Below are 19592 nucleotides of genomic sequence, written 5' to 3'. Positions count from 1 at the left end.
AATGTCCGTGAAGAGAAGATGGAAAACAGCCAGTCACAACCTGATGACACCTTGTCAACTGTTCCATTAGGACTTATTAATTGGGCAGAAGCTGGTGTGTCATCCATGAGTACCAGATATCTGAGTATGTTAGTCTATTAGTTGCACTCTCCTGCTTGGTTTCCATATGTACGCATACTGTAATGAAGGGAAAAAGGTGTTCTGTTTTATTTTCTATTGTGAGCTCCATTTGAGGGGTTTCAGTTGGCCACCTGGCATATCCTCCAGTTTCATGGGACGATTTCCTAGAAACTGAGCATCAGTGGGATATACCAGTGAGGTTGTCATAAAGCACTTACCTCACAGCTCAACCTCTTCCTTTGACAGAGGATGGAAACCCGCTAACCCCAAAATTATAACGTCTTATAAACTGGTCCACCAGTGCTTGGTGATATGGCAGCAGCTGGAATTTCATCCACGAGGACCAGGGATCTGTGTATGTCTGCTTCTTAGTTGTTCCGTCCTACTTGTTTTCCATAAGCAGGCACATTTTCATGAAGGTTAGAAGGTTGGTTTGTTGTATATTTTTTCCTAGCCTCAATTTGAGGGGTATCAAATGGCTGCCTGGCATATGCTCTCCTGCATTCTTAGGTAATTTTACAGAAACTGACCATCAGAAGGATATGCCTGTGGGGTTGACATAATGCACTTAACTCACAGTTCAACCTCTTCATTTGGTTTCCACATTCTATCATGAATCACAATGTCCGTGAAGAGCAGATGAAGAATGGCCAAACACAAATGGAGAACGTCTCGTGAAATGTTCTATCAGGGCTTATGAGTACGGCAGGAGCTGGCATTCCAGCGACGATTACCAGGCATCTGTGTGTGTTTGTTTATTAGTTGCCGTGTCCTCCTTGGTTTCCATATGCATGTGGAGTATCATGAATGGAATAAGGTGGTTTTGTTGAATTATCTTTCCTGGTCCCAATTTTGGGGGATTTAGATCATTATATGGTGTATTCTCCTGCTTTATGGGATAATTTCCCAGAAACTTAGTATCAGTGGGATATACAAGTGTGGTGGACATAAAATGCACTTACCTCACAAATCAACCTCTTCCTTTGGTTTCCAGATGCTATCATCAATCATCAATCACATCCTCTCTTGGTGAAGAGAGGATGTAAAATAGCCAATCCAACATGATAATTTCTTGTCAACTATTCCACCAAGGCTAGGTCATATGGCAGCAGCTGGTGTTCCATCCATGAGTACCAGGGTTCAGTGAATGCTTACCAGTTATACTGTCGTACATGGTTTCTGTATGCATGCAGTGTCATGCAGGAAAGAAGGTGGTTTTATTATCTTTTCTGTCCTATATTTGAGGGACCCCAGACCACCACCTGACATCGCCCCCTGCTTTATGGGATGATTTCCTAGAAGCTGAGCATCAGAGGGACATACCTGTGGCATTGACATAATGCACTTCACTCGCAGCTGAGACTTCTCATTCAATTTCCAGATGCTACTGTGTCTCACAATATCTGTATAGAGAGAAAGTAAAATGGCCAACCGCAACCTGATCATGTCTTGTTTACTGGTCCGACACAGCTTATTTGTATGGCAGCAGCTGGTATTCCGGCCATGAGTACCAGGGATCTTTGTATGTTTGCTTATAAGTTGTACTTTCTTACTTGGTTTTCATATGCATGCACAGTGCCATGAAGGGAGTAACGTGGTTTTGTTGTATGATCATTTCTGGCCTAAATCTGAGGGCTCTCAGATCAGCACCTGATAGATCCTCCTGATTTATGAAATAATTTCATAGAAACTGGGCATCAGAGGGATGTACTTGTGGTTTGGCATAATGCACTTACCTCAGCGCTCAACCTCTTCCTTTGGTTTCCAGATGCTACCATCTTTCACAATGTCCATGAACAGAAGATGGAAAATGTCCAACCAGCACCTGAGAATGTGTTGTTGACTTTTCCATCAGGGCTTAAGATGGCAGCCACTGGTATTTCATCGATGAGTATCAGGGAGCCAAGTAATTTTGTTTGTTAGTATTACTGTCCTACTTGGTTTTCATATGCATGCATACTATCAAAACGGGTAGGAAGTGGTTGTGTTGTATTAACTTTCCTGGCCTCAATTACTACTTGCAATAGCATAAGCATTTCTACATATCTAAGGTTTCAAATCCTGTTTTATGAAACAAGTCATTTGTTATCCCTGAAGTTTTAAATTGATATATTTAATACAAGCAAGTAGAAGGAGGGGAATGATGAAAATTAAAGTAGAAGAAAATCAACAACAACAAAAAAAAAAACAAAGAATGAAATCAAAAGTTGGTTCACTGAAAAGGTGAAAAAAAAAAACAACAACCATTTAGCTTGACTGACCAAGAAAAAACAAAAAAACTATACAGATTCTGAAAATCAAGAATAGAAGGGGGTATATTAATACTGACCTTATAGAAATCAAAAGGAATACATTCTGAACAACATTCTGCCAAAAATTAACTTGGACAAAATGGAAAAATTCCTTGAAGACAAATTACTGAAATAGGACTATAGCATGAAAAGGGATTTAATTAGTCATTTAAAAACTCCCCACAAATACAAGCCAAGCCAAGGTGGCTTCGCTTGCAAATTCTACCAAACATTTAAGGAAGAAATAATACCAACACTTAGGGATGTCTTCTAGAAAATAACGCGGGAAGAAACACTACCGCATTCTGTGAGGCCAGTATTACTCCGTTATCAAAGCCGGACAAATATATCACAAGATATATTTGCCCGTCAGCTCCAAATTCACCCTTTTATCCCGCAGAGTGAGAAGGTTCTGCGTTCCTCTGCCTATGTGCGCGGTGCAGTTGATACAGAAGGCCGCCTTTAGAGGGCGCCAGAGTCAGCGAAGGGGAGCTCTCCTCTTCCTCGGTCTGTCTGGGCTGGCGCGATTGGTCCTGCTGGGTTCGAGGCTTCTCCTCTGGACTCTGGTGCCCCCAACAGGTTCCCAGTGGCCGGCAGCTTCCCTTCCTTCCGTCTCCCTTGGTCACTACGGGATCTGTGCTTCTGGTGAGACGCGACCCATGCACATCACTCCCAGGTGCCCTAGGGGGCACATTTCCCACAGTTCTCAGAGGGCACTTTTCTAGAAAGCTCAACCGGGGGGGAGGCGCCACAACAGTTTCACTGCCATTTTGTGATGTGACGCTTCCGCTTCTCTGGCAAGGTCAGGGCTTCAGGACTGTGAGTGGAGCAGTTTTTCCCTGAATGCTTTCATTTCACCCCGGAAAGGCTCCTTTGTCCTAGGAAAGCCTCTTTTCTGGGGTGCTCTCCGTCGGGTGTGTGGTACGGATCACTGGGCTATGTGTTCCCGCTCTGAGGACACCGCCGTGGGAGCCTGTGTTGGCCGTGGGGGAACATTTTCCTTCGGCATCCAGTCTCAGCTATGTTGTGGGACTGGGGGGTTTTCTCGGGGGCTCTCTCTAGGTGATGCGAGGGACTTTTTCTGCTGAAATGACCTGAACCAGGACGTAGGGATCCTGCCTTGGTTGCCTGTGTCAGCCTCGGGTTTAGGGGTGTGTCTTCCCTGCTCAGTCGCAGCCCTGAGGGGAGACTCTGCCTTGTGGACTCTGCCCGTGCTCATGGGCCGGGGTGGGGGTGTCTGTGCCCCAGACGCACTATCACCTCTCTGTGGGGTCACTGTCGTGGGCTTTATCTCAGCCCGCGAGGGACTCTTTTCTTCGAGTGCTGATGTCCTCCGTGGGGTGCATTTGTCTTTGGATGTTGCTCATGCTCAGCTAAGATGTGTTGGCCTTTCTTGGGTTCTGCTCGTCCCGGATGGGGATGCTTACCAAATGCTTTCCCTTGGTGCTGGTTTTTTTAATTATCTGTGGGTGCTGTCTCCCGGTGCTGCGGGGGAGTGGGGTGCTTGTTCCTTGGATTCTCTAAGCCTACGGTGGGACACGGGGAGCTCTGTGTCGGCCATGAGGGAGGCCACCTGACCCTGGGAGCTCTGTCTCGCCCCGGATTGGGGTGCTTTTCCTCCATTGGTTGATCTCAGTTCTGAAGGAGCTCTTCCCCGGGGTACTATCTGACCTTTCAGCCACAGCCTGGGGTGTCTGTGTGGGAGTCGGTGTACAGAAATATTCGAAGATTCCAGCTGTGCCACATTCACACACTCGCTGTACAGTTAATCTTTCATTCCAGTTGCTCTGATGGGTGTGCAGTGGTCTCTCCTTATGTCTGCACTTGAATTTCTCTGCTGATTGAGATTGAGCACATCTTTTAAAAAATTGTTTTAATTAATTAATTTATTTACTGTTTATTTATTAATTGATACTTGATTTTGTTTTGAAATGGGGTCTCCCTCTGCCTCCCAGGGTGGATACAGCAGCACTTCCACCTCCCGGGCTCGAGCAATTCTTGTGCCTCAACCTCTGGAGTAGCTGGGACTACAAGCATGCACCGGCAAGCCCGGCTAATTTTTGTATTTTTTTTATGCAGAGAGGGGTTTTGCCAAGTTGCCCTGGCTGGTCTCGAACTTCTGGCTTAAGCGATTCACCTGCCTCAGCCTCCCAAGATGCTGGGATTACAGGTATGAGCCACCAATCCCAGCTGTTTATTAATGGGTTTGGAGCACGTTTTTATGTATTTATTGTCATTTAACTGTGCCCTTTAGGAGGTTCCTTTTCAAGCCTCTACCCCCAAATTTTACTGAGATGTTTGTACTTTAAAAATGGATTTACATATTTTCCATATTTCAGTTATACACACATACACACAGGCATATATGTACATGGATAAAATACACATGGAATTTTAATGTCTTCTATAAATCTGTTTTGCTTTTACACTGTCTCGATAAAGTGTTTTTGATGAACAGACTCTTAATTTTATTACTCAGTGTGTTATTTATGGCTACTGCTTTTTATTATTTTAAGAAAAATCTTTGCCTTGCCCAATGCCATGACGATTAGATTCTGTTTTCTTCTAGGTTTCAAATTCATCTCAAATAAATTCTCGTTGAATGGAGTAAAGCCAGAGTCTGGGTGTGTTTTACGTGTTTATTAGAGTCATATTTAAGTGTGACTGTCATGAAGTGTGTATTCAGCTCCCCCTCAAGTTTTATTGGGATGTTTGTTTCTTAAAAATTGAAGTGTAGTTCTGGATATGTTGTGTATTCCACTTGTTTTTTGTCATACATACATACATACATACATACATACGTATATATATGTGTGTGTGCTTGTGTGAGTGTGGTTAATATATATTTTTACATATAACCTATACAATCTAATCTGTGATATGTAATGTACAAATACGCTTTGCTTTTTCACTGTCTTAGTAGTGTCTTTGGAGGAACAGAAATTTTCCATTTAATTATGTCAAATTAAACAATTCATTCTTTATGGTTAGTGCTTTTGTATCCTCATTAGAAACACCTTTGCCTGTTCTATAGTTGTGAAGATAATATCTCAAGTGTTTTACTAGATTGTCTCTCCATCTTTAATAATGTTTTTTGGAGCGGATGAGATAAGAGTCAAGGTTTATATTTTCCCTGCATTTATAAAGTGCATTTATTAAACGCACAGCCCTTTCCACAATGATTTACAGAATCTCTTTTGTGGTAAATCTCGCTCTTTTGTGTTTCCAGACTCTGTGTCCTCTTCCTTTGGTTTATTTGTCTGTCATTGCTCCAATACTACACTGTTTTAATTACTCTACCCTTACAGTAAATCTCATATTTAGTAGTGCATATCTACCAAATTAGTTCTTCTTCTTATAGATTGTCTTGGCTTTTCCAAATCTTTAATTCCCATATACTTTTTTCTTTTTTATTTTTTTAGACAGAGTCTCACTCTGTCACACAGACTGGACTGCAGTGGCACGATCCTGATTCACTGCAACCTCTGCCTCCTCAGTTCAAGTGCTTCTCCTGCCTCAGCCTCCCGAGTAGCTGGGACTACAGGCATGAGCCAGCACACCCAACTAATTTTTCTGTTTTTAGTAGAGATGGGGTTTCACTATGTTGGTCAGTATGGTCTCAGTCTCTTGATGTCGTGATCAGCCTGCCTCAGCCTCCCAAAGTGCTGGGATTTCAGGCTTGAGCCACCGCGCTGGCAATTCCCATATACTTTTTAAAAAACTATCAGCTCGTCAGTTTTTGGAAAATTTATTTTTCATGGTGAAATTTTAAGGACGATTGGCATGATCATTCAGGGAGAATTAACAGTAACATCTCTTAATAATGTCTTCCATTCCATGTAAAGAATATTTCTTCCATTTACTGCAGCCTTGAATTTCTCTCAGTGATGTTTTATAATTATTGTGTAGTGCTCCAGCACATCTTCATTAGATTTATTCCTAAGTATTTGATGTTTCTGGTGCTGTTTTTAATGACATTTGAAATTTCATATTCTAACTATTTGTTTCTATTAGTTATAAAGAAATACCAGTGGTTTTTATTATATCTAGTAACTTGACTAAGTTTGTTTATTAACCCTAATGATTTTATTCTTTTACATTGTCTATGTACAGAACAATGTTGTATGTGAATAATAACAGTTTCATTTCTTTCCAGTTTTTAAACCTATCATGTCTTCCTGATGCCACTGCACTTCTTAGATTCTCCAGTAAATTGCTGAATGGATAGTTGATATTTTTGTCGTGTTTCCAAACTCAGGGAGAAAATACTGATATGTCACTATTAAGTATGGTATTTACCATGATTTTTTGTGTGTGCATATGCTTCCCACCATTAGAAAGTTGCTTTCTTTTCTAAGTTACTGATGGTTTTTGTCATGAATAAATGTTAAACATTGACCCATCTATGAAAATAATCCTGTGGTGTTTCCCTGTTTTTTTTTTTTTTTTTTACTTTTTGTTAATGTGGTGCATTACATTTATTGATTTTCAAATGTGAAATCAATCTCGCCTTTCTGCAATATGTTTGACAATGGTTGATGAACGTTGTTTCTAAGTACTATTGCATTTTGTTCGCTAATCTTTTGTTTAGAATTCTTGTGTTTAAATTCAGGGTGATCTTGGCTTGTAGTTTTGGCTTGATCTTATCATTTACTTGTTTTCTATGGTCCTTGTCAGATGTTGTTACCAGGTTTGTATCAATCTCCTAAAATGAGGACAAAGAAAAGGAATCCCTTTTTCTAACAACGGTTGATACAAATTGATTCATAATCTTCAAAGAGTTAATAATAGTTTAATCTACATTTGGTTGATGGTCGCTGCCTTTTCTGCAATCATTCTCATTGATTTTGATTAAACTATCTTCCTTCTTTTTAACTTAGCATGCATTAAAAATAGGTTTCTTTTCATGAGAACAGAGTGTTTCTTGGGGCTTGGTAAATTTTGGCTCATGATTAAACGTCAAATTAATGATTCACATTCTTGGTTGGATACACATATGCAGACTGTTTGCCATTTGGTGGTTGTTAGATTTTTGTCATGAGTGGGAGGCGTTCATTGATATATTTCAGGAAACCATGACCCATAAAGGAGAGAAGGTGGCTGTAGAACCTGAAAATGTGTTTGAACGTCCCAGGGAATCTGACAGTCCTTCATATCAGAAAAGGCAGAAGATGGCCCTGTCAGCACGGACAGAAGGAGCAGGAGACGGTGGTATTGGACGCTCTGCCATGTCTACGGAAAAGGGTAAGTCAGCCTGTCCTCGCCTCCTTTTCGTGCTGTATCCAGTGCAGCTGGCCTCCTGCCTCTTACCCTCCTGTCCTTGTCAAGGTCAACAGTTTTGGCTTGCATTGCCATAAATTTTACAACAGCATTTGACAGTTGTTCCCTTGCTCCTTCATGGAAACCTTCTAGGATTTCCATTTTCCACAATGTGTACTTTTAAAATTTTCTTATCCTTACTAGTGAGCCCCTGTTTTCTTTTTTTTTTCTTTTTTTTTGAGACAGAGTTTCAGTCTTGTCAGCAAGGCTGGAGTGCAGTATTTCAATCTTGGCTCACTGCAAATTCTGTCTCCCAGTTCAAGTAATTCTCCTGCCTCAGCCTCCCGAGTAGCTGAGATTACAGGCACCTGCCAGCATTCTCAGGAAATTTTTGTATTTTTGGTAGATATGCGGTCTCACTATGTTGGCCAAACTTGTCTCGGACTCCTCTCCTCAGATGATCCACTGATCGCAGCCTCCCAAAGTGCTGGGATTACAGGCATGAGCCACCACTTCCGGCCCCTATCATTCGTTTTTTCTACCTTTCTTTTTCTTCTCTTCTCTAAACACTGTAAATATTCCTTGAATCCCAGCATTTCTCTCTCCTTCTATTCCACTTTGCCATGATGAGTCACTGAGCTACTGTGCTATCTCCATGTCTCCCATTATTGCCCCCATCTAACGCACACCCTCCAGCCCTGCAGCCAGGTCATCGTGTTGGCAGGTAAATGACATCATGCCACATCACTCCTGAAAATCCACCCCCAACTCTCCTAAGCACTCAGAACAGACCGTAAACCAGCTTTGGTCTGCGAGGCCTTCTTCACCCTCTACTAACACGGGTCCTATTCATCTCCTGGCTCTCTCTGCTTATCTCCTTCACTCCATAATGCCCGGTCCATCCTCACTACAGCCCATACCCTTAGACTCATTGCAGCCTGGAAATCCCCCTCTGCCTCTGCACAGGTAGCCCCACTTCTTCCTCCAATCCCTGCCCAAGGGCACCTCCTGAGAAGGCCCTGCCCAACCAGCAGCAGCTCCTGGGGCTCCCTCTGCTGCTGTCTCCCACAGGCCTGTGGATGTCTTCCCCACCACCAGCCTAACGCTGCTTTCTTTCATTTCCTCATTACGTATGTACTGTCTGACTGCCCCTTGAGGGTGTGAACTCCACAAGGGCAGAGAACTTTGCTCTCTGGGCTGTTTACTACTGATCCCTAGATCCTGGCATGCTGCCTGCCACAGACAATGAAGAAATGAAAGAGGTGACAGACCTGGAGTGAAAGGAAAGTCACTTTTCTGAGGCAGAAAAAAGAAAGAGGAAGATCATATGCTAAACGGGATTTTAGGTGATGAGTGGGTATAGAACTTTCAGCATTAACAGCTGCCTATATTTTCTCAGAATATATTTGACATAGCGAGGAGACAGGTTGAGGTGTATCCAAGTTTTCCGGCTTCCAGCTGAGTAAAGCGTGGCAGTTTGTATGTGAACCTGAAAAATCATGATATCAAGTGAAACTTGCTGCTTTCAACTTATAAAGCATGACAAGCTGACACTAACAGATGAGTACCAGGGACCTGTGAATGTTTGTTAGAGTTATACTGTCTTACTTGGTTTCCATATGTATTTATAGAGCCAGAAACTAAGAAATGGTTTTATTGTTTTATGTGTCCTGGCCTCAATTCATCAGGCCTGGGATTTCCCCCTGGTATACCTCCCATCTATGAAATAAATAATTCCCTAGAAACTGAGGAGCACATAGATATACCCAGAGGGGTGATAAAAGACACATTTCCCACAGCTCAACTTCTCAGTTTGGTTTCCAGATCTGTCGTTCGTGATGTCTATGTGGAGGGGAAAGAACATGGTGAAACTCCAACTGATGGCTTTTTGTCAAAATTTGTTCCACCAGAGCTTAAGGTAGCAGTTGGTATTCCAGCCAGCCAACTGGATTCTCGGATTGATGACTTCACTGGCTTCAGCAAAGATGGGCTGGTGCAGAAACCTGGTAGAAATGCACTTGTAGAAAGAATCATTACCAGCAATTTCTCTGCAGATGACCTAAAATGCAGAGAAATACTCCCTTTTCTAAAAAGCCGAGAAGAAATTAGTGCTGATATAAAATACCAGTTAGTGAAGGAAATTCAATGCTTTGGACAAAGTAAGTAGTATAAGAATGTCTGTTTTAAAAAAAATTGAGGAAGTCTCCCTTTCTTTAATTCAGAAGATATGCATGTTGTCTGTTGAGGCTAATTCCTTGCCAGAGTTGAGTTTACCCATAATTTATGGTAATTCGTCTTTTGACTAAAGCACAGTATACATTTTCTTTCTCTTTTCTCACCGGGTTATGGTTTACAAGACTTTCATTCATAGGTAGGTGCAGGTGTCTTTTTTTATTTTTTAGATTTTGTATGTGCAGGTATCTTGATTTAAGCATTTAAAACATTTTAGCCCATGAAGCAGGATTAGTGAGGTATAGGGTAAGCAAGATTCACTTCTATTCTTCTTTGTATTTGATAATACTGAAGTTTTTTTTTAACATCTTCAGAATATGAAAAAATCTTCAAATTGCTTGAAGGAGTGCAAGGACCTATAGAAATCAAAAAACAATTTTTGAATCCAACATCAAGGAAGCAGCAAGGTAGGTAGAGACAGGAACTGTCCAATTTCTTTAAGCACTCTGGTCCAACACAATACTGGCGGTGAGCATGGGGGAACGGCCTGTGCCTTGAATTTCTCAAACCTTGGCCCTCACTTATACTTACGTCTGTCTCCACAGTTACTTAGGTTAATGTTGTCTGAATCTAACTCATTCTTTTAAACCTATGGAGAATTCAATTCTTACCATAGTCTGAGGTAGACATTGTCCCTCAACTGACACTCTTTGTATTTGCTAATTACCTCTTTTTAAGAAATGTGTGTACGTACATAGCAGATGCATATATTCCTGGGGTATATGAGACATTGTGATACAGACAACAATGTGTAATAAACACATCAAGGTAAATGGGGCATCTATCACCTCAAGCATTTATTTTTTGTGTTACAGTTAATCCAATTATACTCGTTATTTTTAATGTACAATTAAATTATTACTGGCTGTAGTCACCCTGTCATGCTATCAGATAGTTTGTATGTATTAATCATCTGTAGTTCCGACCACCCCACTAACCTTCCCAGCCTCTGGCAGTCCTCCATTCTACTCTCTATCTCCATTAGTTCAGTTTAAAATTTTTGCTCCCACAAATAAGTGAGAACATGTGAAGTTTCTCTTTTTGTGCCTGGCTTATTCCACTTAACGTAATGACCTTCAGTTCCATCCATGTTGTTGCACAAGACTGAATCTCATTCTTTTCTATGGCCGAACAGCACTCCTTTGTGTCTATGTACCGCGTTTTCCTTACCCATTCAGCTGTTGGTGGACACTTAGGTTGCTTCCAAAACTTGGCTACTGTGGACGGGGCTGCAACCAACACGGGAGTGCAGATATCTCTGCGGTGTACTGACTTCCTTTCTCCTGGGAGTATACCCAGCAGTGGGATTACTGGACCATATGATTGATCCATTTTCAGGTTTTCGAGGAACCTCCAAACTGTTCTTCATAGTTGTCATAGTAAATTATATTCTCAACAAGAGTGTATGAAGCTTCCCTTTTCTTCACACCCTCGCCAGCATTTGTTATTGCCTGGCTAGACTACCCCTTACCATGCAGGTGCATTTCTGTCTCCATGCTGACTGTTACTTCATCCTTCTATCTCCCACAGTGCTTCCTACAGCATAGGTTCTTTGGCTCTCTTTTGGTTAATGACACGTCTCTTTCATTTCAGGTATGTGCGAGGAGACTTAATTCCGCACCTTGAGAAGAAACTGGAAGAAATGACATCTGGCTACTTGTCCAAGAAGGAACATCAGACCCTAAATGCATAATCTCTTTAATGATTGAGGAGAAAAGAGGATCAAATTGCTGTTTTTTACAATAGAGTAGGATATGGCTGAAACCTCCTAGCATGTGTTAGTGAATAAAATGGCCTCCCAGAGGCTAAGAAATTTCTGTCAGTAAACGTTGGTCTTTTTCCCTAAGCATTTCATTTGAAAGGATAACTTATTTGTTGGTTTGTTGATTTTCCCACCTGTGCTGGCAGACATTATTGACCCATCAAGTAAATACTATTACAGTCGTGGTTTCTGCAGCAGCCCACATTGCTGTAACTGTTATTTATAACTGCCTTCTTTCACTACCCATTTCTCTTTCCCTTTGCCCTAGCGAAAGCATGTCAGCTGCTCGTGGTGCTTGGCCTGGCAGAATGACTCAAACCTTCATTACTGAACAGTCTGAACCATTAGATGTCCTGCCTAGATGGGGTTGCTGTAAGTTTTCATTAACTCTAATCATAAAACATGGGAGTACTAAGAAGCTCTCTAGACATATCAGACATACTGTTCCTTAGCCCATGGTGTAGTAGGAACCCAATATTCATTTTTCTTTCCATCACCCGAGCCAGTAGCAGGCCCCCTACTTTGTCTCTTGGTTGAGAGGAATGAAGAGTTCAAAGCGGTCAGCTTGCAGACACAACTTTCATTTGCTGTAATTTCCATTAACTCTAATCGCAAAACACAGGAGGACTAAGAAGCTCTCTAGACATATAAGACATGCTCTTTCTTAGCCTCTGGTGTAGTAGGAACTCCATCTCCCTTTGATTGTCATTTTCCATCACCCCAGCCAGTAGCGGACCCCCTTCTTTGTCTCTTGTTTGAGAATGAACTTTCCAAAGGGATCAGCTTGCAGACACAACTTTCATTTCAATGGAATGATTTTTGGATCCGCTATTGAAAAAAAAAATCTCTCAATTTGTAACTAAGATCTCTAGTCCAGCAGAGCCAAATGTTTGCAAAAAGCAAAATTTTACTACTAGATACCCAGAAGTAATAGTGAGAGGAGGCCCTCATCTTGCCTCTTTCATTCTTGAAGACATAGATGTGGCTATAGAAAAATAGCTCCATATACTTGATGCTGGGATACAGCATTGCCACCTCCTAGACTGTTAGCCAAGACCCTTACGGCATTACCACAAAGCTGGAACTACAAGTCAGGCTTAGAAGATCATTCCACGGTCCAATTGAGCCCGCCACTTCAGGATGGTGAAGTACATCACGAGACTAGTCTAATTGGCTACCATAGGCCTATTGCCATACTTCATTTCCTGTAAAGTGAGATTCCTGTTTAAAACTAGTACAGTGTGGGATACCACGATGGTGGACACAGCATTTCCTAATACCACAATGTTTGTTTTCTTGAAGTACCATAGGTGAGAATGAAAATCCATATCCAGAATAAGTGTCCATTTGAGCAAATCAAAGTGATGCCCCTTCAATTGTGGAAGCAGATTCAAGTAATCACAGTGCTATCTGGAAGCGGACAGACCACTCTGGGACATGGTTTCATGTTGGGGACTCAGTGTTCGTCTCTGCTGCTGGCAGATTGAATAGCAAGCAGTGGCTGTACTGACATAGACCTGGTAAATGAAAGTTGATATTACCAAGACCATGGATATCCTCTATCTCAACCACCATAATCATGATGCACTGTTACTCTTTATAAGATGGAAGGGTGCACCTAAGGAAGTCTGGAGGTGATTGATGATAGCATCTGGAAACCAAAGGAAGAGGTTGAGCTGTGAGGTAAGTGCATTTTATGTCAACCCCACTTGTATATCTCACTGATACTCAGTTTCTAGGAAATTATCCCGTAAAGCAGGAGAATACACCATATAATGATCTAAATCCCCCCAAATTGGGACCAGGAAAGATAATTCAACAAAACCACCTTATACCCTTCATGATACTACACATGCATATGGAAACCAAGGAGGACACCGCAACTAATGAAAGAACACACACAGATGCCTGGTAATCGTCGCTGGGATGCCAGCTCCTGCCATCTCATAAGCCCTGATAGAACATTTCACGAGACATTCTCCATTTGTGTTTGGCCATTCTTCCTCTGCTCTTCACGGACATTGTGATTCATGATAGATTGTGGAAACCAAATGAGGAGGTTGAACTGTGAGTTAAGTGCATTATGTCAACCCCACAAGCATATCATTCTGATGGCCAGTTGCTGTAAAATTATCTAAGAATGCAGGAGAGCATATGCCAGGCAGCCATTGGATACCCCTCAAATTGAGGCTAGGAAAAAATATACAACAAACCAACCTTCTACCCTTCATGAAAATATGCCTGTTTATTTGGAAACCAAGTAGGACGGAACAACTAAGAAGCAGACATACACAGATCCTGGTCCTCGTGGATGAAATTCCAGCTGCTGCCATATCACCAACCCATGGTGGACCAGTTGATAAGATGTTATCATTTTGGGGTTAGCGGGTTTCCATCCTCTGTCAAAGAAAATGTTTAAGCTGTGAGGTAAGTACATTATGACAACCCCACTTGTATATCCCACTGATGCTCAGTTTCTAGGAAATCGTCCCATGAAAGTGGAGGATATGCCAGGTGGCCATCTGAAACCCCTCAAATTGAGCTCACGAAAGAAGGTACAACTGAACAACCTCCTTCCCTTGATGACACTATGCATACATATGAAAACCAAGTGAGACTTTCCAACTTATACAGAAACATACACAGATCCTTGGTACTCATGGCTGGAATACCAGCTGCTGCCATGTTAATACACCCTGGTGGAAAAGTTAACAAGATGTTACTAAATTGCAGTTGGGCATTTTCTATCCTCTCCTCACGGATGTTGTGAGCCGTGGTAGCATCTGGAAGCAAAATGACCAGGTCAAGCTGTGAAATAAATGCCTTATTTAAACACACAGGTATACTCTTATGATGCAGAGCTTCTAATAAATTATTGCATGGAGCAGGAGGACACGACGGCAGTGTTCTGAGACCCCTCAAATTGCACTTAAGGAAGAGAATAAAACAAAACCACTTTCTCCCCTTTATGACACTATGAGCGGATATGGAAAACAAGTAGGAAAATCCAACTAATAAGAGAAGATACACAGTTATATGGTACTCGTGGCCAGAAGAGCAGCTACTGCCATATTAGTAAGCCCTGAAGGAACATTTGACTACATGTTATGCGGTTGCGGATTTGCCATTTTCCATCCTCTCCTCATGGACATTGAGATGGACTATAGCATCTGAAAACCAAATGAAGAGGTTGAGCTGTGATGTACGTGCGTTATTTCAACCACACAGGTACATCCCTCTGATGCTGAGTTTCTAGGAAATTATCAAAGAGAACAGGGGTGCATATGCCAAGTTGCCCTCTGATACCCTTCATATTGAGGCTAGGAAAGTATATACCACAAAATTACCCTCTACCATCGAAGAAATTATGCCTGCTTAGGGAAACCGAGTAGGACAGCACAACTAAGAAGCAGACATACACAGATCTCTGGTCCTCCTGGATGAAATTCCAGCTGCTGCCATATTACCAAGCCCTGGTGGAGCAGTTGACAAGACGTTATCAGGTACCGGTTGGCTGTTACTTCTCTTCTCTTCACGGACGCTATGCGTCACTGCAGCATCTGGAAACCAAATGAAAGGGTTGAGCTGTGAGTAATTTGCATTATGTAAACCACACAGGCATAGCCCTCAGATGCTCAGCAGCTAGGAAATTATCACTTGGAGAAGAATATACCAGGTAGCAATCTGAGAACCCTAAAATTGAGGCCAGGAAAGATAGTACATCAACACTAGATTCTGTCCTCATGACACTATGCATGCATATAAAAAATAAGTAGGACATTATATCGAGTGAACAAACATACACTGATCCCTGGTACTCATGGATGAAACACCAGCTGCTCCCATATTAATAAGTGCTGGGGGAATAGTTGAGAAGATATTATTGGGTTCTGCTTCAGCATTTTTAATCTTCTCCTCGTGGACGTTGTGAGTGATGGTAGAATCTGGAAAGACAATGAAGACGTTAAGTTTTGAGTTAAGGGCATTATGTCAGCCCACAGGTATATCCCCCTGATGATCAGTTTCTAGAAAACTATTTCAAAAAGCCAGAGATGATATGCCAGATGGGCATCTGAGAACACTCAAATGTGCTCACGAAATATAATACAACAAAATCACTTTCTCCTATTCAGGACACTAGTCATGCCTATGAAAACAAGGTAGGATAGTACAAATGAATAAGCAAATATACACTGATCCCTGGTGCTCATGGCTGGCAGAACAGCTGTGGCCAAAAATGTAAGTGTTTGTAGAACAGTCAACAAGTCGTTATTAGATGTTGGTTGCTTATTTTCCAGCTCCTCTTCACGGACATTTTGAGTGACGGTAGCATCTGAAAGAAAACCCAATGAAGAGGTTGAGCTGTGAAGTAAATACATCATGTGAACTGCACAGGTATATCCCTCTGATGATCAGTTTCTAGGTAATCATCAAAAAAAGCAGGGGTGCATATGCCAAGTGGACATCTGATACCCCTCAAATTGAGGCTACTAAGGTATTTACAACAGAGTTACCCTCTACCATTCATGAAATTATGCCTGCTTAGGGAAACCGAGTAGGACAGCACAACTAAGAAGCAGACATACACAGATCTCTGGTTCTCCTGGATGAAATTCCAGCTGCTGCCATATTACCAAGCCCTGGTGGAGCAGTTGACAAGACGTTATCCGGTACCGGTTGGCTGTTACTTCTCTTCTCTTCACGGATGCTGTGCGTGACTTCAGCATCTGGAAACCAAATGAAATGGTTGAGCTGTGAGTAATTTGCATTATGTAAACCACACAGGCATAGCCCTCAGATGCTCAGCAGCTAGGAAATTATCACTTGGAGAAGAATATACCAGGTAGCAATCTGAGAACCCTAAAATTGAGGCCAGGAAAGATAGTACATCAACACTAGATTCTGTCCTCATGACACTATGCATGCATATAAAAAATAAGTAGGACATTATATCGAGTGAACAAACATACACTGATCCCTGGTACTCATGGATGAAACACCAGCTGCTCCCATATTAATAAGTGCTGGGGGAATAGTTGAGAAGATATTATTGGGTTCTGCTTCAGCATTTTTAATCTTCTCCTCGTGGACGTTGTGAGTGATGGTAGAATCTGGAAAGACAATGAAGACGTTAAGTTTTGAGTTAAGGGCATTATGTCAGCCCACAGGTATATCCCCCTGATGATCAGTTTCTAGAAAACTATTTCAAAAAGCCAGAGAGCATATGCCAGATGGGCATCTGAGAACACTCAAATGTGCTCACGAAATATAATACAACAAAATCACTTTCTCCTATTCAGGACACTAGTCATGCCTATGAAAACAAGGTAGGATAGTACAAATGAATAAGCAAACATACACTGATCCCTGGTGCTCATGGCTGGCAGAACAGCTGTGGCCAAAAATGTAAGTGTTTGTAGAACAGTCAACAAGTCGTTATTAGATGTTGGTTGCTTATTTTCCAGCTCCTCTTCACGGACATTTTGAGTGACGGTAGCATCTGAAAGAAAACCCAATGAAGAGGTTGAGCTGTGAAGTAAATACATCATGTGAACTGCACAGGTATATCCCTCTGATGATCAGTTTCTAGGTAATCATCAAAAAAAGCAGGGGTGCATATGCCAAGTGGACATCTGATACCCCTCAAATTGAGGCTACTAAGGTATTTACAACAGAGTTACCCTCTACCATTCATGAAATTATGCCTGCTTAGGGAAACCGAGTAGGACAGCACAACTAAGAAGCAGACATACACAGATCTCTGGTTCTCCTGGATGAAATTCCAGCTGCTGCCATATTACCAAGCCCTGGTGGAGCAGTTGACAAGACGTTATCCGGTACCGGTTGGCTGTTACTTCTCTTCTCTTCACGGATGCTGTGCGTGACTTCAGCATCTGGAAACCAAATGAAATGGTTGAGCTGTGAGTAATTTGCATTATGTAAACCACACAGGCATAGCCCTCAGATGCTCAGCAGCTAGGAAATTATCACTTGGAGAAGGATATACCAGGTAGCAATCTGTGAACCCTAAAATTGGGGCCAGGAAAGATAGTACAACAACACTAGATTCTTTCCTCATGACACTGTGCATGCATATAGAAACCAAGTAGGACAGTATATCGAGTGAACAAACATACACTGATCCCTGGTACTCATGGATGAAACGCCAGCTGCTCCCATATTAATAAGTGCTGGGGGAATAGTTGAGAAGACATTATTGGGTTCTGCTTCAGCATTTTTAATCTTCTCCTTATGGACGTTGTGAGTTATGGTAGAATCTGGAAAGACAATGAAGACGTTAAGTTTTGAGTTAAGGGCATTATGACAGCCCACAGGTGTATCCCCCTGATGATCAGTTTCTAGACAACGATTTCAAAAAGCCAGAGAGGATATGCCAGATGGGCATCTGAGAACACTCAAATGTGCTCACGAAATATAATACAACAAAATCACTTTCTCCTATTCAGGACACTAGTCATGCCTATGAAAACCAGGTAGGATAGTACAAATGAATAAGCAAACATACACTGATCCCTGGTGCTCATGCTTGGCAGAACAGCTGTGGCCAAAAATGTAAGTGTTTGTAGAACAGTCAACAAATCGTTATTAGATGTTGGTTGCTTATTTTCCAGCTCCTCTTCACGGACATTTTGAGTGACGGTAGCATCTGAAAGAAAACCCAATGAAGTGGTTGAGCTGTGAAGTAAATAAATCATGTGAACCACACACGTATATCCCTCTGATGATCAGTTTCTAGGTAATCATCAAAAAAAGCAGGGGTGCATATGCCAAGTGGACATCTGATAACCCTCAAATTGAGGCTACTAAGGTATTTACAACAGAGTTACCCTCTACCATTCATGAAATTATGCCTGCTTAGGGAAACCGAGTAGGACAGCACAACTAAGAAGCAGACATACACAGATCTCTAGTCCTCCTGGATGAAATTCCAGCTGCTGTCATATTACCAAGCCCTGGTGGAGCAGTTGACAAGACGTTATCAGGTACCGGTTGGCTGTTACTTCTCTTCTCTTCACGGACGCTGTGCGTGACTGCAGAATCTGGAAAACAAATGAAATGGTTGAGCTGTGAGTAATTTGCATTATGTAAACCACACAGGCATAGCCCTCAGATGCTCAGTAGCTAGGAAATTATCACTTGGAGAAGAATATACCAGGTAGCAATCTGAGAACCCTAAAATTGAGGCCAGGAAAGATAGTACAACAACACTAGATTCTGTCCTCATGACGCTATGCATGCATATAAAAAACAAGTAGGACATTATATCGAGTGAACAAACATACACTGATCCCTGGTACTCATGGATGAAACACCAGCTGCTCCCATATTAATAAGTGCTGGGGGAATAGTTGAGAAGACGTTATTGTGTTCTGCTTCAGCATTTTTCATCTTCTCCTCGTGGACGTTGTGAGTGATGGTAGAATCTGGAAAGACAATGAAGACGTTAAGTTTTGAGTTAAGGGCATTATGTCAGCCCACAGGTATATCCCCCTGATGATCAGTTTCTAGACAACGATTTCAAAAAGCCAGAGAGCATATGCCAGATGGGCATCTGAGAACACTCAAATGTGCTCACGAAATATAATACAACAAAATCACTTTCTCCTATTCAGGACACTAGTCATACCTATGAAAACAAGGTAGGATAGTACAAATGAACAAGCAAACATACACTGATCCCTGGTGCTCATGGCTGGCAGAACAGCTGTGGCCAAAAATGTAAGTGTTTGTAGAACAGTCAACAAGTCGTTATTAGATGTTGGTTGCTTATTTTCCAGCTCCTCTTCACGGGCATTTTGAGTGACGGTAGCATCTGAAAGAAAACCAAATGAAGAGGTTGAGCTGTGAAGTAAATACATCATGTGAACTGCACAGGTATATCCCTCTGATGATCAGTTTCTAGGTAA

The 19592-nt window shown here is 41.9% G+C and overlaps 1 protein-coding gene across 2 annotated transcripts; it reads right to left on the bottom strand.

The window, feature by feature from the left end:
- Nucleotides 1-13652: 13652 nt before the first annotated feature.
- LOC144576558 (uncharacterized) lies at nt 13653-19562 on the bottom strand. 2 transcript variants are annotated; one of them, XM_078363459.1, is made up of 13 exons: nt 19358-19562; nt 18969-19109; nt 18585-18725; nt 18191-18331; nt 17802-17942; nt 17418-17558; nt 17024-17164; nt 16635-16775; nt 16251-16391; nt 15857-15997; nt 15468-15608; nt 15084-15224; nt 13653-14063 (listed from the first exon to the last, which is right to left on the bottom strand). In XM_078363459.1, coding segments are annotated over exons 1-13 (1743 nt in total). In that variant the 5' UTR covers nt 19548-19562; the 3' UTR covers nt 13653-14061. The 2 variants fall into 2 exon arrangements, with proteins under 2 accessions (XP_078219585.1, XP_078219584.1); XM_078363458.1 differs by lacking the exon at nt 13653-14063 and having other exon boundaries at nt 14143-15224.
- Nucleotides 19563-19592: the final 30 nt, after the last annotated feature.

This window comes from Callithrix jacchus, chromosome X (genome assembly GCF_049354715.1).
Source record: "Callithrix jacchus isolate 240 chromosome X, calJac240_pri, whole genome shotgun sequence".
Lineage (NCBI taxonomy): Eukaryota > Metazoa > Chordata > Mammalia > Primates > Cebidae > Callithrix > Callithrix jacchus.
This window is presented reverse-complemented; position numbering and strand designations above follow the sequence as displayed.

Excerpts from the sequence above, each read along its gene's own strand:
- LOC144576558 (XM_078363458.1), bottom strand. The coding sequence starts at position 19,547 with ATGATGTATTTACTTCACAGCTCAACCTCTTCATTTGGTTTTCTTTCA. Across the intron at positions 19,110-19,357 it reads CATGAGCACCAGGGATCAGT|ATTCTACCATCACTCACAAC; the intron begins GTATGTTTGCTT and ends TTGTCTTTCCAG. Across the intron at positions 18,332-18,584 it reads CAGGAGGACTAGAGATCTGT|ATGCTACCGTCACTCAAAAT; the intron begins GTATGTCTGCTT and ends GTTTTCTTTCAG.